The sequence below is a fragment of the Fulmarus glacialis genome, unplaced genomic scaffold, assembly GCF_000690835.1.
Source record: "Fulmarus glacialis isolate BGI_N327 unplaced genomic scaffold, ASM69083v1 scaffold49967, whole genome shotgun sequence".
In the NCBI taxonomy this organism is placed as follows: Eukaryota; Metazoa; Chordata; class Aves; order Procellariiformes; family Procellariidae; genus Fulmarus; species Fulmarus glacialis.
In genome coordinates, this window is record NW_009223494.1 from 6,089 (window position 1) to 23,044 (window position 16,956).

The 16,956-nt window shown below is 48.9% G+C and overlaps 1 protein-coding gene across 1 annotated transcript; it reads left to right on the plus strand.

Annotated features, from left to right (window-relative positions):
- Nucleotides 1-2,005: 2,005 nt before the first annotated feature.
- LOC104069169 (protein HID1) lies at nucleotides 2,006-16,376 on the plus strand (the record flags this gene model as incomplete). The annotated part of the gene is made up of 12 exons (XM_009581812.1): nucleotides 2,006-2,155; nucleotides 4,558-4,728; nucleotides 7,488-7,601; nucleotides 10,499-10,605; nucleotides 11,088-11,204; nucleotides 11,975-12,197; nucleotides 12,566-12,622; nucleotides 12,720-12,860; nucleotides 13,262-13,352; nucleotides 14,032-14,183; nucleotides 15,482-15,560; nucleotides 16,212-16,376. Coding segments are annotated over 12 exons (1,567 nt in total), but the record flags the coding sequence as incomplete, so codon positions are not given.
- Between the last annotated feature and the right edge of the window lie 580 nt (nucleotides 16,377-16,956).

A 16,956-nucleotide genomic window follows, 5' to 3' on the forward strand; every position in this document is an offset into this window, starting at 1 on the left:
CAGCCTCTATGGCACTGGAGCGTTAAGGCAGAGAGCTGCAGGGCAGTAACCTGTTGTACCAGTTTGGGGGCAGGCGGGCTGCCTGCCTGCCCCTCTCACTTTTTGGCCTTTGGGTGGTAGTGACACATCACCTGCTCGCAAACTGTGTCTGTTAATTCAGGAGGTGATAGCGAAGAGGGAAATGCAACACTTGGTGTCAGAGCTGTGAATGAGCTGTTCTCCCCAGAGTCACATCTTGGCTGCATTTAGAAACAGCATAGAGCTGGGCAAGTTTTCTGCCTACTACAGCAGAGCTGGGAGTGGCCAGGAATTGTTTAAGTTAAACACACATTCATATTTTTGCCCCTTTCCCATCTGACAAGGTAGACCCACCCATGGTGCTGATTATTGCAGTTAGTGAGAGCTGCTGTTTGCTTTAGAGCTGCTGCACATTGCAGGCGGGAGGCTTCCCCTCACCCCAAGCCAAGGGCTGGGGGTGTTCAGGCAGATGGCTCTTCTTACCTGCCGAAAGTGCCATGCCTTGGCATGGCTGGGGAAACTCTCTGGAAAAGCTTCCATTTTCCTCTTCTGACTCAAATTGTGGATCCATCTCTCTCACACTGCTCGGCATAAACACACATGTATTTATTCCACTCCTGTAGCAGGACCCTTGGGCTGGATGAGCACTCCCAGCATTGTCCCAGCATTGATTGCCTGTCTCTTGGCAAGTGTCAGCATTTATACGGGAAGAGCTGTGCTCAGTTTTAGGCTGGCTGAAAACTTTCCTGATTGTTCAGAGCTCCCAGGCTTTGGATGCCTGAGATGTTGTGTAACGGAGATGCCTTCTTGTTGGCATTTTCACCTTTTGGGGAGTGGCAAGTCATCACCACGCTTCCACAGGGTTGGAGGCACCGCTGGTCCTGTCTGAGCCTCTGCTTCACCTTGAATGGCCAGCGCCGCTCTCTGGCTCTGCAAAGCCATAAAGGGCAAAGCAGGGTCCAGTCTGCTTTGTTCAGCTACATACAACCTGATGCCCAGGTTGTCATCATTGTTATTTTGATTTCTAACTTGATGCCATGCGGTCAGGAAGAAGCTGGGAGAAATAACATTGGGACTCTGCAGCCAGCTGTACAGAGCTGTCTTTCCAGCTGCAGTCTGTCAAACAGACCATCCTTGTGGCCAGCATCCCTAGCACAGGGTGGGCTCAAGCAGAATCCTTGTTCTCTCACTGTGAAAAGGGGACAACAGTGCTAGTAAGAGAGGGGGTTGTCTGCACCTGCAGAGCCAGAAAAGGTAATTGGGAGAGGTGTGTTCCCAGGCATGGGGAGTGGGCTTCTCAGACCACAGGTCTGAAATGGATTGCTTTTTTTGGTATCTCAACTGCCTCCTTCCATCTTTGTCTTTGAATTGCACACTTAGTGCTTTTTAAGAACAAAGCCTTGGCAGCTACCAGCTGTGCTGAGTCCAGTTTTCCATAAATATTTGATTCAGAAAGATCAATTCTGTTGCATCTGTAAATGCTTTGGGGTGGGTCTGTCAGTTCCGTGGGTCTGTTCGTGCCCTAATGTGAGATGGCCCTGATTGCTTTCTCGAGACTTTATGACAGAAGTAATTCCAGTGCATGCTCAGGGCATCCTTGACTTGCTCTGGAGGTGACAGAGTGCGTGACAGCAGCCTGGCCCATGCGCATTGGTAAAGATCTTGTAATACATGCCCTAGGTTGCAGACAAGCAGGAGGCCTCACCTATATTGTGACACCATGAAAGACTTGCAGAGTCCCAGTGTGATGCAGTTGGTCACATAAATGTCTTGCTGCTCACCCCCTTGCTGAGGGAATGCTCTGTTTGGGAGATCAAATCGGCCAAAGCCCTGCAAACAAAGAGGCTGAGGCACAAAACCAGTGCCAGTATGTTTTATTGAACCTTTTCTGGGCCTGGTCCCATCCCCAAGCCAGGCGTAATTGCTGATGTTTGGACCTCACAGAATAGTAGTTCTGCATCTGTAACCATGTTTTGTCTTTCCACAGCCTGTGGAGGCAACAGATGATGCCTTTTGGGACCAGTTCTGGGCAGACACAGCCACTTCAGTGCAGGATGTCTTTGCCCTTGTACCAGCTGCAGAGATCCGAGCAGTGAGAGAAGAATCACCTTCAAACTTGGCGACTTTGTGTTATAAGGTAAGGTTGGTGCTGTCTTACTCCTTGGTGCTATGCTAGTAGGGGCGTGTCCCTGGATCAATAGTCCTATGGCTCCCAAGGGGAGACAGGTATCGTATTATTTCCTTGTACCACATGAGGTACTTGCTTGTCCTGGTCTCCTCCTGATGGTAACTCTCAGCTCTTCCTCTCTTGGTTTAGCACAGACCACAGCTGGCTCTTGCTCACTTTGGAGCTTTTTTCCTCTTGTCCCCTTCCTGTGTTTCACCCTGTCCTCTTGGGTCTTGCCTGCTATGTAAACTGCTTCCTGCTTAGGGGACTTTGTACCAAGGCTGCATATTTGTGGGGAGGCTGGTATATCTGATTCCCTGTCTGCATCTAATTGTTCCTCACCATGCATCAGTCTGGCTTCAAGCTGATAGATCCCAGAGGGATGTGGAGATTGTCACTGTACAAGTGCCTGGATGAAGTTGTGGGGAGATCTTAAGACTTTTCTTCCTTCTGCTGTGATATCAGGAACATCCCTGATGCTGCTTCTGGTGTTGCCACGTCCTTGTGTGGAGCACAAAGGACATTGACTCACGTTTCCTACCCTGTCAGGTTTGGCAAATTGTCAAGCTGATGAGCAACAGCCTGAGGCTTATTCTGCCTGGGAAAGTGCAAGTGTTAATAATGCTTCTGATTTGAGCCATGCAAAGAGTAGCCTTGAATTTGTAGTATTGGAAACGTTTGGAATGGTGTTTTTCTGGTTTTAAATCGTGGTTGTTGTCCTGTTTTTCTTTCCTGCTCTACAAAATGTGAATGAGACCTACTGAGTCATAGTGAAGGTACCTCTTACTGGGAATAATGCCTCAGACAGATGCCTGTAGTGGAAACTTGAGAAAGAATACAAAAATGAGGAAGAATGGAATGGTTCTTCCCTAGTGCTGTCTCTTGGCTTCTGGCAATAAGCAGCTTGGGAATCGAGAAGGGCTGGGGAGACCTGTACTGACCACGTAACCCCTTTGTCTCTGTATCCTCTTTCTCCCAAAACCAAGACTAAAATATGGGCTGTTCTCCCTACCGGAAACAGATGTGTGGGGAGACCTGGTTGCTGCAGGGCTGTTTATCCAGATCTTGGGCTATTAGGGTCAGAGGAGCCTGCAGACTCCTGCCGTGCTTTTGCCAGGCTGAGGGCCCTGACCTGTGCCAGAGGGCCCTGACCTGTGCCAGGTGCAGTTGCAGTGTGCCATTGGACTTAGCAATGCTACATGTTTGTGAAAAGCACAACAACATGGCTGAAATGTCATTTGCAGTCATGGCTGGAGACTCAGACTGTACAGAATCATAAATGTGCCTGAAAAAAAAAGTTAAGCTCAGTCATAGAGTAGTGTGTGGACAGACTGAGACTACACAAACAACATTTAAATACCCATTAAGGCAATGATGCAGGCTAGCAGAGTCAGTGACCCAGACAGTCTGCTATGAAAATAAGTAGAGACGCATGACCTCATGAATTAAAAAGCAGCAAGGTGAATCCTTGGTAAAGGTTTTGGCTTTCATTCCCCCTCTGTTTCCCCTTGGGATCAGGGAGTAAGAGCAAGTGGGTGCAGCTGCTGGGGGAAGAAGCTGCTCTTCTCTCTCTGTGAGTAAAACCTGCTGCTGCCTGCTGGGGCTGTGGTTACTGCCTGGCAAGACCACATCGTATTCTGAAAACCCAGTGTGACTGTCTCCATTGGTAGTTTCAGTAGTGATTGGATGGACTGCAGAGACTCAGAAGCTCTTTTCAGAGCAGCAGTCCTATTCACAGGGTCAGTGGGGGAAACCTGGGCTACCACCCTCCTCTGCAGCAGGACCTTGACAGACTCTGCTGGAGGCCGTATCCGTACACCTAATAGTCACAGGCAGCAGCTTAGCTCCCACCTCCTGAGTCAGGAGCTGCGTAATCACAACAGCACATCCAGATATGTCAGACTTTGTGTATTTCTGTGCAATCTCCCTCTGCCAATGCCTCACACCATGCAGCACAGTGCTGCTGCCTTGGTTCTGCCTGTGTCTTGTGTACCTGATGCGGCTGATTAATCTGATCTGCTCTTTGCAGATCTGCTCATGTGGTGTCATGGAGCAGTGCTGGAAGGAGCCTTCTGATGCTGTGGCTGTCTGTCTCATGTGACACGACACGTGTGCTGCATGGATTAATCCTGGCATGTGAGGTCTGTTGCAGTGGGACAGTAGAAATTCAGGAAGGTCTGTTTAAGATTGTTAACCCTATTTCTGCAGTGTTTTAAACAGCAACAGTGCCTGTACCATTGAACTCGGAGAAAATGGGCTCCAAGAACCGCTTATAACTCTTTGTGAGGCTGTCACCAGCAGGACAGACCTACCCAACTCTTGCTAACTTGTGTCCAGGCTAATGCTACCTGCCTTGGTTTTGTTTTCTTCAGGCTGTGGAGAAGCTGGTGCAGGGAGCAGAGAGCGGCTGCCACACAGAGAAGGAGAGGCAAATCGTCTTGAACTGCTGCCGGCTCCTCACCCGTATCCTGCCTTACATCTTTGAGGACCCAGACTGGAGAGGTTTCTTCTGGTCAACTGTCCCTGGGGCTGGCCGAGGAGGGGTCTGTCTCTTGGCACTTACTCTTCTTTCTGGAGGGTGAAGGGGAGGCTGCAGCGAGGACAGCCTGTATACTTTTGGGGGCAACTTTATTCCAGTTATTTCTTTTTGGTCAGAAATTAGGTGGCACCTTCTAAGTTATTTTCCTACCTTTGATTCTTGCTGCTCTTCCTCTCCCCCTCAGCTGCTTTGTTTAGCACAGGTTGATGCATCATCTAAATATTTCACTTGAGTATGTAGCTGTAGGAGAGCACTGGTATGTGAGGGAAGGCTTCTCCAGTATAACTGAAGGTGTGAATCGAAATGAACGTGAGCGCGGTACTAAAGGCTGTATGACTTTATTAAACTGAAATGACCTTATTCCATTAACTAAAGTTAATTTAAGATTCAAGTCAAACTGAAATAGGGTGTCATTTCTGCTGATTTTACAATGTCACATGAAAAGCAAATAGCGCCAGAGAAGCTCTCAGCAGTGTGACTCAGTGCCCTGCTTATGAGCTGAGTGATAAAGTTTTAACCAGGGGCCTAGCCTGATAGGTGAAGTGCACAACTGGGCAGGAGTGGTTGAAGAATTAGGTACTGTTTCTGGCTCTGTCACTGACATGTATAACCTCAGGGGAGTCTCTGAACCTCCCTACATTTCTCTGTCTAGAGAGTAGGCACGGTAGTGCTTTGTCTCTCTGAGGAACAGGGTGAAAGTGCTTTAGGATGTCCTGCATATAGGAGAAATAGTGTTGAAAACACAGTTGAGTTAGGCCAGGAATTCGCCTGCTTGCTCCCTCAGCAGCTGCCTGCTCTGTGCATAGAGAGCACTCTCTTACAAGTTTCTGAATCTGCAGGTCAGTGTGGCTATACTGAAGGGTGTGGTTCTCCTGAATGTTAAGTGTACTGCCGTGTTTTTGGGGAAGGTTAGAAAGGATCAGCAGGGGTTGGTACAGTATAAACCTTGCACCTTGCGTTGTCTCTGCCTGTCACCTCTAATCTGTTTTGCCTGAGGCCACTTCAAGGGGAAGTTCTGGGTGGTAGAAAGGGAAGTCTTTGCTAGCCCTGCTGTGTTATGTGATCTGTGTGATTGGGAAGGTGGTGGTTTTCCACCCTTTCATCCCTGCAGGGACCAGGGGGTGCTGGAGAGGCTTAAAAATGGAAGAGCTTGTTTTGGGAAGGAACATGCAGGGTGCCTGGTGCTCTGATCCAGCCAGGCTGCTGTTACAGCTGTTTTTCCACTTTGTTCAGTAGTTGGAGGAGAGAGTTTCTCAGCCTTAGAGTGGTGGGGTCACCCCAAGGCGATCCACTCCAGTGCGTGTGTGCTTGGTTTGGGAGCCCTCCCACTGCGTTGTGCCTCCTGAATGTCAGTGGAGCTGTTGTGGTTCAGTGCGTGCCATCATTTAACCATGTGCAGAAGCAGTTGTAAGGCTGGCTGAGCTGTCTGGCAGGGGATAACAAATAAAGCCCTGAGACATTAGGAAAGCTGGGATCATGCCTAATCTAGGGGCAACTGCTTTGCTGTCTGAATACTGATTTCTCCCTGGGAACTGAAGGGGGGAAGATGATGGTATGCCTGGACCATTAGTAAATATATCTGTGATTATCCTTCACCTGCTTCATGATGCAGTGATGGGTGGCGGAGCTCCTGGGGGATGGGTACCTCTCTCCTGTAAGGGGGTCTGTGTTGTGTACAGATCTCTTGGTTTGCTGTGTGTCACCCATTTTGGATGTGGTGGTACCCAGAGCCTTCAGGGAATTTTTCTGGCACCTGAGGTGATGTTAGCAAAGATCATTCTTGGAAAATAAGTCCCGTTGGACACTAACACTTTTCATTTCATCTCTGACTGTGAGTCCAAGTAAAAGCATCTTTGTGCTGGCACCATCTGTCCTCTCTGGGCTCTCCTTACATCCAGGATCTGTTTGATGGTAGTCTTCCTGCTGTCACTGAGACAGACGTCAGAGCCACACAGGCTATTATCTCTGTTAGCTGCCTGCTGTGATTTAAGAGCCGTGTGTCGTGCGCAGGCTGACAGAGGCCTGGCTGAGATAGATAAGCTCCTGCCATTCCTACCCAGCACCAGCATGTGGTGGGGAACGCCTCCTAGCCAGGATGCTCTTTGACAGGCAGGATCTGGCAAGGTTTCCCATGGCAACGGCTGCAGAGGAGTAGCCATGCATGATTAGAGTGATTGCCTTGAATGCTGGAGACAGCAAAATCCCCTCCGCTTTCACGCTTGCTCTGCCATGGCAGGCTGAGGCGGCCCCTTGCTGAGCATGGTGCCTGTGGCCTCTCCTGGTTCTGTCAACTCCAGTTCTGGGCAGCCCATGCAGGACTTTGAGAGGTTTTACACCTTATTGCTGCTGGCTGGCTTCTTCCTATTGCTGTCTCTCTGCACCATCCGAATTACCCTCCTTCATGACTGTAAAACCCTCTTTTCTGTAAATGGTTCCCTTTCCTTTTGTCTTCAGTAAGTCAAACATCTCCACGTGGCAAGGTCCAGTGCTACTCTTCTGTTTCCCAGACATCTCTAGGCCTTTGTCTGCTCAGTTTGGTGTCATTAAAGAGCTTGTTCCTAGTTAGTCATCACCTTCCAGGGGGGGATTTCTTTCCTCTACTGGCTGGGCTTTGTGTGTTTCTCCCTCTTGTTCCTTTGTAATATCTTGCCTCCTCACTTGTTCTTGGGGAGTGTATCTTCTCTTGCTGTGTTATACTAGTGTTACTGTGTGCTCTTCACTAACACTAGGCTGACAATACTCTTCCATGTTTCTTGCTTTTAGGGAGATGAAGACGATGAAAATGCCCGGCCACTGGCTGAGTCGTTGCTCCTTGCTGTCGCAGATCTGCTCTTCTGTCCCAATTTCACTGTGCAGAGCCACCGGAGGAGCACGGTGGTAAGTCGAATCATGAGATTATCTGCATAGAGGTAGATTAGCTGCATTGTGCGGGGTACCCTGGAGAACCCCAGCAGCTTCCTGCAAACCTGCAGGCAAGAAAATACGGAGCTGCTGAGCTTGAACCTGCAGTGACTAATATTGATCAACATTTTGGGTTCACTGTGTGGTGTTTGTGCCTTCTAAAACAGATGTTCTGAGACAGCTGGGTGAGTCTCAGCTGGAGTGGCTGGCAGTCACCCCCATGCTACAGCTTGCCCCTCAGGAAAAGGTGGTTGTGCTGGCAAACAACAGCTCTTCTGTTGTTGCCATCAGAGCAGAGACCTTTAGCACCTTGTTCCTTTCACTGGTGATTTGGTGCAGTCTGGGGCAGGAAGCAGCTGTTTGCCTGATAGCAGGTACTGTGATGTGAATGAGTAGATGGTCTCTTGTGTCTTGCCACCTCCTCTCCCTCTCTGTATCATTGCAGCAAAGACAAATGTGTTCTTATCTTTATGGTGACTGTCTTTACTTTAGAGGAGTTCCCTGAAGCAGGGTTCTCCTACCAGGTGTGCTGAGGACAAATTCTGTTGCATCTCCCTCCCTCCCTCTCTCTTTCTCTCTCCCCACCAATGATTCTGTGGTGTTTCTTGTAGGTCTGGTCTATAAACAAAAGTGGGCAGCCCTCCTTTTTGGTATAGCTATGAAGTAAATTAAAAATGAACATGCTAAACCACTGTGTATTTGATGGCTGCAAAATTCCCTGACAAACCTGAGTACTAAATTGCTTGCTTGAAGTTTCTGGGTAGTAGAAACAGGGTTAAAATCTGTCACCTGGGGATGAAGGGGCAAGGCTGGGTCAGAGCCACATGGTTATGTGCTAAGAGTAAGTGGGAGTGTGGCTGAAACAGATGGACTTGTCTTGTGCTGTCACTTGGGATGGATTGCACAAGTGGGGGTGACTACAGTTTTTCCTGGGAGAACACCCCACACTGCACCTGTGATTTCTCCCTTGGCAGAAGCCAGCCTGGCTTTCCGGGGCTCTGGGCAAGTTGAATTAGACGATGAGATCGTGAATGCTTTATATTCCTTGCTGTTAGATGCCTGTCTGCTGCCTGCAGCCTCTGTAGTCTTTGCCTAGCCTCTCTGGATCTGGTATGATCTGCGCTCTTGGGTCTGACTGCAGGTTAAGAGCAGAGAGATGAGTACAACCACCTCATGATCATGGCAGAAGAGCACATGGCCCCAGAGATACAGATTGTGGTGGATGGTTGGTGGAGCAGAATTGAGTAAAGAGGAAGAGTAAGAGCTGGGAGGGAATGGGCAAAGGAGACCCGGGAGTGACCCGTACTCTTTTGCTGTTTGCCCTCCTGTTGAAGTCAGCCCTGGAATTATGGCTAAAAATTGGGGATCCCTTTGTCATGCACAGTGCCTGCATCTCTGTGTTTTATCACTTACTTGCAAAGGCTGAGCTCTTTGAAGTCATTGGCACCTGCTTTTTTAGGGGAACTGCTATAATGATGGCTAGTAACACGCTGTCTCCTCCTACTGTTCCTGCTTAGTCACACATGGTAGAAGCAGGTTTGTGGATGTAATTGCATTTCTTTCCATGAAGCCTGTGCCTCGCAGGAGACGTTCAAGATTTTGTTGTGGAGGGAGGTCGTGGGCACTCCAATCTCAGCAAGAGTTTTTCTGAGGAACTTGGTGAGAAACCTGACAGGAGGTGAGCTCCAGCCTATCTGTAGGAAGTGACTAGCAAGGCAGGGAAGGTCCGGACTGTGGAAGAAGCTGCGGTTGCTTCTGTGTCAGCAGTAGCTGCTGTCAACATGCTGGTTTTGTGGGAGTCGTGGTTGGGGTGGTAAGTGCATCTTGGCTGCCCTCAAGTCCTGCTGTCCTGAGGTCAGTGCCTTTGTGGGAAGGAGGGAGGAAGGGAGGGAGTTATGCAATGCAAACCCAGAGCAATTAGAAACAGTCCTCTGATCTGCTTTCCCCAAGTGCAGGGAGGAAAAAAGGCAGGCGGTAGAATTTGCTTAATTAAACTCCAGAAAAGAGACAGCCAAAGTGTGCCAAGTGCACTTGATGCAAACATATTCATCTGAGCCTTTGCTTCTGGTCATTCCTGGAGGGTCACCAGGTGGTTTTCAATGGCTGCTTGTCTCCTCAAAACTGCTTCAATCTTGACCTGAATGACCATGACAAAGAAGAAGGGCAAACTGCTGTGATTCATCTCCTCAGGTTGCAAAGCAAGAGTTTGGGAGTCATGCCAGCAGCTGTCAAGGGACTGGGAGGGTTCTGACTAGGAGAAATAACATATTTGCAGTCACCTTCTTATTTTACCCTCTGAAAAGCAAGTCACAGCCATATCTGCTTTTATTACAAATGAGGGTTAACTTGCTGCTTCTCCTGCCTTCGGGGTGCAGCCATTGCGAGACACCATTATGTGGGTAAACTCAACATGAGCTGCTCTGAGATAGGGTCGAGGTGTCGAGCAGGACTGAACCCCTGTGTGGTGCTTTTGATCTGCAAAGGAAAAGCCCTGACCTGTGTTTCATGAGAAGCGGAGGAAAGGAGAGGAGATGGTGATGCATCCAGTAATGAGAACAGAATGTATTTTGGATTGTATGTTGGATTGTATTTTGGAAGGTGACCCTTCCCAGTGGAGGTGGCTAGCATTGCACCTTGGCACGCTAGAGGAAGGGCCTCATTCTGCATGGTGCTCAGTACCTGTTGAAGATGAGAGGTCCTCTGTCAGGGGTGCTCCCTGGGTGGGGCTGGTATGTACAGTCCGAGTGTTTGGATGCTTCTCTGCTGGTGTCTTTGCTGTTGTCAGGGAGAGGGGCTGAATGGCTTTGGATACCACTAGTGCTGTCAACTCTTGCTCTTGCCTTCTGTGGTCTGACCTCGTATTTCTCCCACAGGACACAGCAGAAGATATCCACTCCATCGACAGCTGTGAGTACATCTGGGAGGCAGGAGTGGGCTTTGCTCATTCTCCACAGCTTAACTACATCCATGACTTGAATAGGTAAGAGGTTCTGCAAAGGCAGAATGGAAAGAAACTGGGCTCAGGAGAGGGGGATCTGGGGGAGGTGGGCTCCTTGCCTCCACGGGTTTCTGTGATTCCCAAGGGGCTTTCTCCTTGCTCTTTTCTGAGCTAACAGGACTGGCAACACAGAAGAAAACAGCTGACCTTTTGAATAGCTTTTTGTAGTATGGTATGAGAGTCAGAGTGTCTGCAACAGGAACTGGCAAAGCATTGCTACTTTGAAAATGTCTTGGAGCGCTGTACTGTATTTCTTTTTCATAAGGCAGCAGTTCTGCTGAGCTTTGCGCCAGTGACAGGAGTGTTGCTTTTGAAATGAAATATGCTTAACTCTCTGTGGGGACGACTTTCTAGATGGGACTGAGCCTTCCTTATGTGTTGTTGTGGTAAGTGATTGTGCCTCCTGCACACAGTCCCTGCTCCTGAACGGCTCCAGACCTTGGCTGCTTCTTCCCTTCTTTCAGGACAGAGCTGCTTAAGCTGCTGCTGACCTGTTTCTCTGAGGCCATGTATCTGCCGCCCTCCTCAGACAGCAGCAATGCCAACCCCTGGGTGCAGTTCTTCTGCTCTACAGAGAACAGGTGAGAGTGAAGGGTGGGGGACTGGGTGCGAGGGGGAGAAATACCTTCAAATCTCTTCCATGGAGTGTGTTCGTAACGGGGGACCATAGGACTTGCTACCTCCAACATCTAGGGGCTGTTGTCCTTTTTCTTTGTCCCTGTCTTACGTACGCCCCAGTAGCATCTCTGCTGAGTGAGAATTGTTCCTCAGCAGCAAAAAGAGAGACTGAGCATGGTGCTCACTGGAGTTTGATGCAGGACTGATCCCTGTCCTGTGGGAAATAGCAGATCCTGTTCCCTGCTGTAGACCCTGTTCCCTGGTGGGGATGGTGGCCTGGCACTGCAGTGGGCGGTTTGTGGTGTTGGTGGCAGGTGAATGCTGCCCTCTAGTGACGTTGTCTTCTCTGGGACTTGCAGCTCCCCAGGTGACAGTTGCTCACCTGGGCGAGCACAGTCCCAGTTGAAGGCAGGCGGTTTTGTCTTTCCAGAGTCTAGAGAGCTTTGAGGTCCTGTCCACTTTGTCATATTGCTGCACACGCTTCCTCTGGGAGGCCACACAGCGTTTTTCACCTCCGCTTCCCGCTCAGCTGTAGTTCAGGAGACAAGCTGGGAGCTGGAGTGTCAGCTCTTGTCTCTGGGCTGCTCAGTCATGGGCCACTCTTATAGGTTAGAGGAGATGCCAGTGTCTTGTCATGATCCCAAACTCTTGGGGAGAGAGATGACTGTCCCTCCCCAAGGCAGCACCTTTTGCTTCCTGCTTCTGCCTTCTGAGAATGTTTTCTCCTCCCCAGACATGCACTCCCACTCTTCACCTCGCTCCTGAACGTTGTCTGTGCCTATGACCCGGTGGGTTATGGGATTCCTTACAATCACCTGCTTTTCTCTGACTACCGTGAGCCCCTGGTGGAGGAGGCAGCCCAGGTGCTGATTGTCACTTTGGACTATGATGGCTCCACCAGTTCAAGTCCCACCGTGGATGGCACAACCACTGGCACGGCCATGGATGATGTGGATGTGAGTGACATTGCGATCTGTATTTGCTGCTCTCCTCAACTCCCTGTGGTCCTCTTACACCAGCTTGCATTGAATGTTGACATGTAGTGCCCAGGACCACTCCTCTCCTTGCAGTCGGGCCCAGTCCTGCTTCTTTTCTGACGAAACCACTAGGTTTTCGTCACTGACTTGAATCAGGAGCATGTAAGTGAAAAACCCCTGACTTTACTGTTTCCTGAGGTGCTCTGTCTGCTAGTATTTAAAACTGGATCATTCAGAGAGCAAAGCTGAAATGAGAGACGTTAACCCCCAGAGCCAGTGGTTACACTTTGACTTCCTGAGTAAACCTTGTTGCCAGTAAGCATTTCACTCATTTTCTTTGAACGCAGCCTCCTGGACCAGACAATCTGTTTGTGAATTACCTCTCAAGAATACACCGAGAGGAGGTAATGTGCTCCTGTCCTGAACTATTTCCTGTCTGATTTCATGCTGATTACATCAGCCCTGGGGCCCACCACAGTCTCTTTTCTGGTCTGTCGGCAGGATTTCCAGTTCATCCTGAAAGGAGTGGCCCGCTTGTTATCAAACCCGCTGGTCCAGACCTACCTGCCAAACTCTGCCAAGAAGATCCAATTCCATCAGGAACTCCTCGTCCTCTTCTGGAAACTCTGTGACTTCAACAAGGTGTGGATCTGCTTCTTGCTGAGCTTTGCCCCACCTTGCCTGTTGCCCAGAGTCTGGGCTCTGGCTGGACCGGGCCCCGGTGAAGAGTTATGGGCAGGTGACTCTGTGGTACTCTGGTCAGCAGCACTATTCCCTGCTGCATGGACTGGGGGGGCTCTGGCTGTAGGGACAGCTTGTGAGAGGGGCTGCAGGTCCTGAAGGTCAGTGCTTGAGGCAAATGCTGGAGCAGGTGGTATGGTAACTCTACAAATTACACTGGAATTGAAGAGCTGGTACATACACCAGCCTTTCTAATGTTCTTGAGAGACTAATTAGCTTGAGGCTACCTGTCCTGAATCCTGCGGATGGTGCAGAAAACCGAATATACTTGTGATTGTCTGAAATCCTCCCCTTTCTTCCAGAAATTCCTCTTCTTTGTGCTGAAGAGCAGCGATGTTCTGGACATCCTTGTCCCAATCTTGTATTTTCTCAATGATGCCAGAGCAGACCAGTGTAAGTTGGTTATGTTCAATATTTGGCTTGACAGTTGAGCTAGAATGTTTTTAAGATGCTTCCTCCGTACCACTTAGATGTGATAGCATCTCAAGTGCATGTTCCTAGTGTTCTACAGGCATGGAGTAGAGTGGTTCGGTTAGCTGGGTTTTAATGTTTGTAACAGACTAGAAACAGGACATGATCTATACCACAACACAGGGAAAGGAGATCCTTAGCATGTGTTAACTCGTTTTGAGTCCTTATGTTGAAAACTGTGTCCCTGATCCCATGAAGAGGGAGAAATGAGCAATCTGCTCTTGTCTTGGGTGTAAATCATGCATAACTCCATCACTGCGTAGTGGAAAGAAGTAGTCAGATCTTTCCTACTATGGTGATGGGTTTACATCAAGAACATAATGAAGAAAAGCATGATCTATCCAAGACTTATCATTGTACTGGCCCCTTAGATGTGCTTGGGAAGGACACTGGTACTGGCAATGGAGCGAGCTCTGTGTGGGATGTCCCTTATCAGGATGGTCTGGTCTGTGCAGTTTTTCTTTCAGTCCCATAGTGTTTCTCCTCCCTCCTCACTGCCCTTCTCTCTTCAGGAGCCCACTGGCCTTACTATGATGTGTGGGTTTTTTTGTGGTTTTGTTTTGTGGTGGTTGTTTTTTTTTTTTTTTTTTTCCCCCTGCAGCACGAGTGGGCTTGATGCACATAGGGGTCTTTATCCTCCTGCTTCTCAGTGGGGAGCGTAACTTCGGGGTTCGACTGAACAAGCCGTATTCTGTACGAGTGCCTATGGACATCCCTGTCTTCACAGGGACACATGCAGATCTCCTCATCATAGTGAGTATAGCTCCAGCAGTTCTTTTCTGTCCCTCCTAACTCCTGTTTCATACCTCCACAAATAATTGTCCTCCTTCCTCCTTCAATATACTCGTCCTTCCTAGATTGCCAGTCCACTGAGTAGCTAGAAAGTGTGTGGGATGCATCCGAGCACTGGCGGGATCTTTGCACACTATTAACCTGAGGTTGATGATGTGTCTAGCAGGGTGCATATGCATGAGATGCAGTTCCATCTGCATGAGATGATCCCAAAGAACAGGATCCTGGATGATGCTGGAACTGGTGTCTAAAGGACTCTGGGACTGGCATGAGTGGCATGGGTGCATGGCCTCTACCAGACTTGATTGTAGGTGGGGAAGGCAGGAGATCTGACTGCATTGCTGGCTCTGTCCCAAGTAACCAGAGTTGTGTGGAGCACATCTGTCAGAATGGGAACAACAATGATACCAAGCTCAACTGTACAGCTTTGGGTTGCTGCAAGGTTTCATTCATCTTTCAGTCTGTAGTGCTGAGGGCCACAATACTGCCTACAAATAGCTGTGTGTTTTGCAGTACCAGCCTCAGGTGGTACCCTTCTGTCATGCTAGTACTCGTTTGCCAGAGAAGAATCTCTCAACAACTTCTGATGAACCTCCAAATGGAGATTCCCATTAGAAGGAGTAGGAAGAAATGTGCCCACCAGGACTGTTCTTGATGCTATGTGTTTTGGTATTACATTCCATTAATCTTAGATCATCTCTGTATTTTCATTATGCTGCAGGTCTTCTCTACAGGCATGGCAGCTAGAGGTGGGAAGGCCAAGACTGATGTCTGAACTGGTTGTGAGGCAGTTGAATCTTTCCATGTCTGAGGATATAGTTAAGAAAAATAGGACAAACATTTGAGTTAGAAGTTTGCACTAAAATAAATGTGAAATGATTAGTTCTGTGGCATTTCAAGCAGCTATCATTAGGGTTCAGAGTCAAAATCCATTGGAGCTGAAGATGTTCATGGTGGTTTATTTTTGTCTCAGGCTGCCTGTGCATTTTGGAACACCTCGGAGTCAGTTTCTGTTTGCAGTGTTGTAGAGCCCTAATCACGTCCCCAAAGGATTCATTGTAAATGAAAGCTTGTACTCCTGGAGTGCAAGTCTGCAGTGAGAGCAGCCTTCCCCACCTGTGTAATTGTGGAGTGTGCAGGGCCCTGCCTAGGAAGGAATGGTGTCAGGAAGTGATTAGTGTGGGGGTGGCACTGGTTTTGGTTGAGAGGGTGCTTTCAGTAAGGTACTACCTTGCTCAAGAACTCCTTCCTTACCATAGGTCTTTCACAAGATCATAACCAGTGGGCATCAGCGGCTGCAGCCTCTCTTTGACTGCCTGCTCACCATCGTTGTGAACGGTAAGCACTGTATGCAGTGTGAAACCGCAACCCACAGAGGGGACAGCTCTGGCTGCTGTCACCCCTCTCTCCCTGTGCTCCTACCTGTGTCCCCTAACATTGACCAGTGTCAGCGACTGCTGCTGGAAACTGATCGTTTCCAGTCTGGAGGTGTCAGCTGCAGATCAGACCTACCTGCAGGGTTATTGTCTGGGCTCAGTCAGATGGGGCAGAGGGTGGGACGGCAGAGTGTCTGGAGCCCCTCTGGGGTGTCAGAAGGCGTGGTGAGGGTGGTTGGCAATGCTGTCCCTTTCCAGTAGGGAGTGCTACCTCCCCACAGTGGCAGTGGCTTCCCCTGGGCTTAGTGAGTGTCCAGGGGGCTCTAGTTGTGTAAGCTTTTCAGGAGGCATGCCAGAGATGATGTTACTAGTGTAAAACTACACAAGACCCTCTAAAAGCAGAAGAGCCTGCTTTTACTAGGCAATATCTCTGTTTCACTTCTTTTATATTTGGAAATGTTTCTGTGAAACCCTATTGGGCTCAGCTATTCCATGAGGCTTTCCCAGAAGTGCAGGGTGGGAAGGTGGTAAGAGCAACATTTTTAGTGGTGTATTTATGTGAATAAATACAGCTTGGTTCTTTCTCCACTTTTCATTTTTTTGCCTTCCACAGTGTCTCCATACCTGAAGTCTCTCTCCATGGTGGCTGCTAACAAGTTACTGCATCTCCTGGAGGCTTTTTCCACCACCTGGTTCCTGTTCTCTGCTGTCCAGAACCACCATCTTGTTTTCTTCTTGCTGGAAGTTTTCAACAACATCATTCAGTACCAGTTTGATGGTAAGAGACTGACTGCTGTATTTAGTGGATTTGCACTAGTTTAGTCCAAGAGAACATGAGATGGAAGTTCAGAGAAAGTCCAAACAGATGAGAGATGGGGAGAAGTGTAGAAACCAGCTACATGGAGACTTGCCTAGGGTTGAGAAGTTGGGTTAGTAGGTGATCAGTGTTGGGTCCTGACCCAGACAGATTGGGTTAGAGCAAAATGAGATGGCAGCTAATTATCAGCATAACCTCAGCTTCCTGCAGACCAGAAGATGAGATGGGTAGAGGGGAAGAAGAAGGGAAAGTGAGCACGTAACGCTTAAGTTGTGACTGGCTGGATGCTGCTGTGAAACTGCTCATGTTGCTCAGCAGTGTAGGTGAGGGGATAAAACAACTTCCATCTCTTTAAATGTTTAAAAGTGCCTCTCAGTTCTGCTCTGGCAGGTCACTGGAGCTGAAGACCAAACAGCTCCGTTCAAACAAAGTTCTGGCACTTGCTACCTTTCCAGGAAATGCCTTATACTTTCCCTCTTGAAAGCATGACAGTCTTTTACCTCAAAAAAATCATAGAAGCACAGAATCATAGAATAGTTTG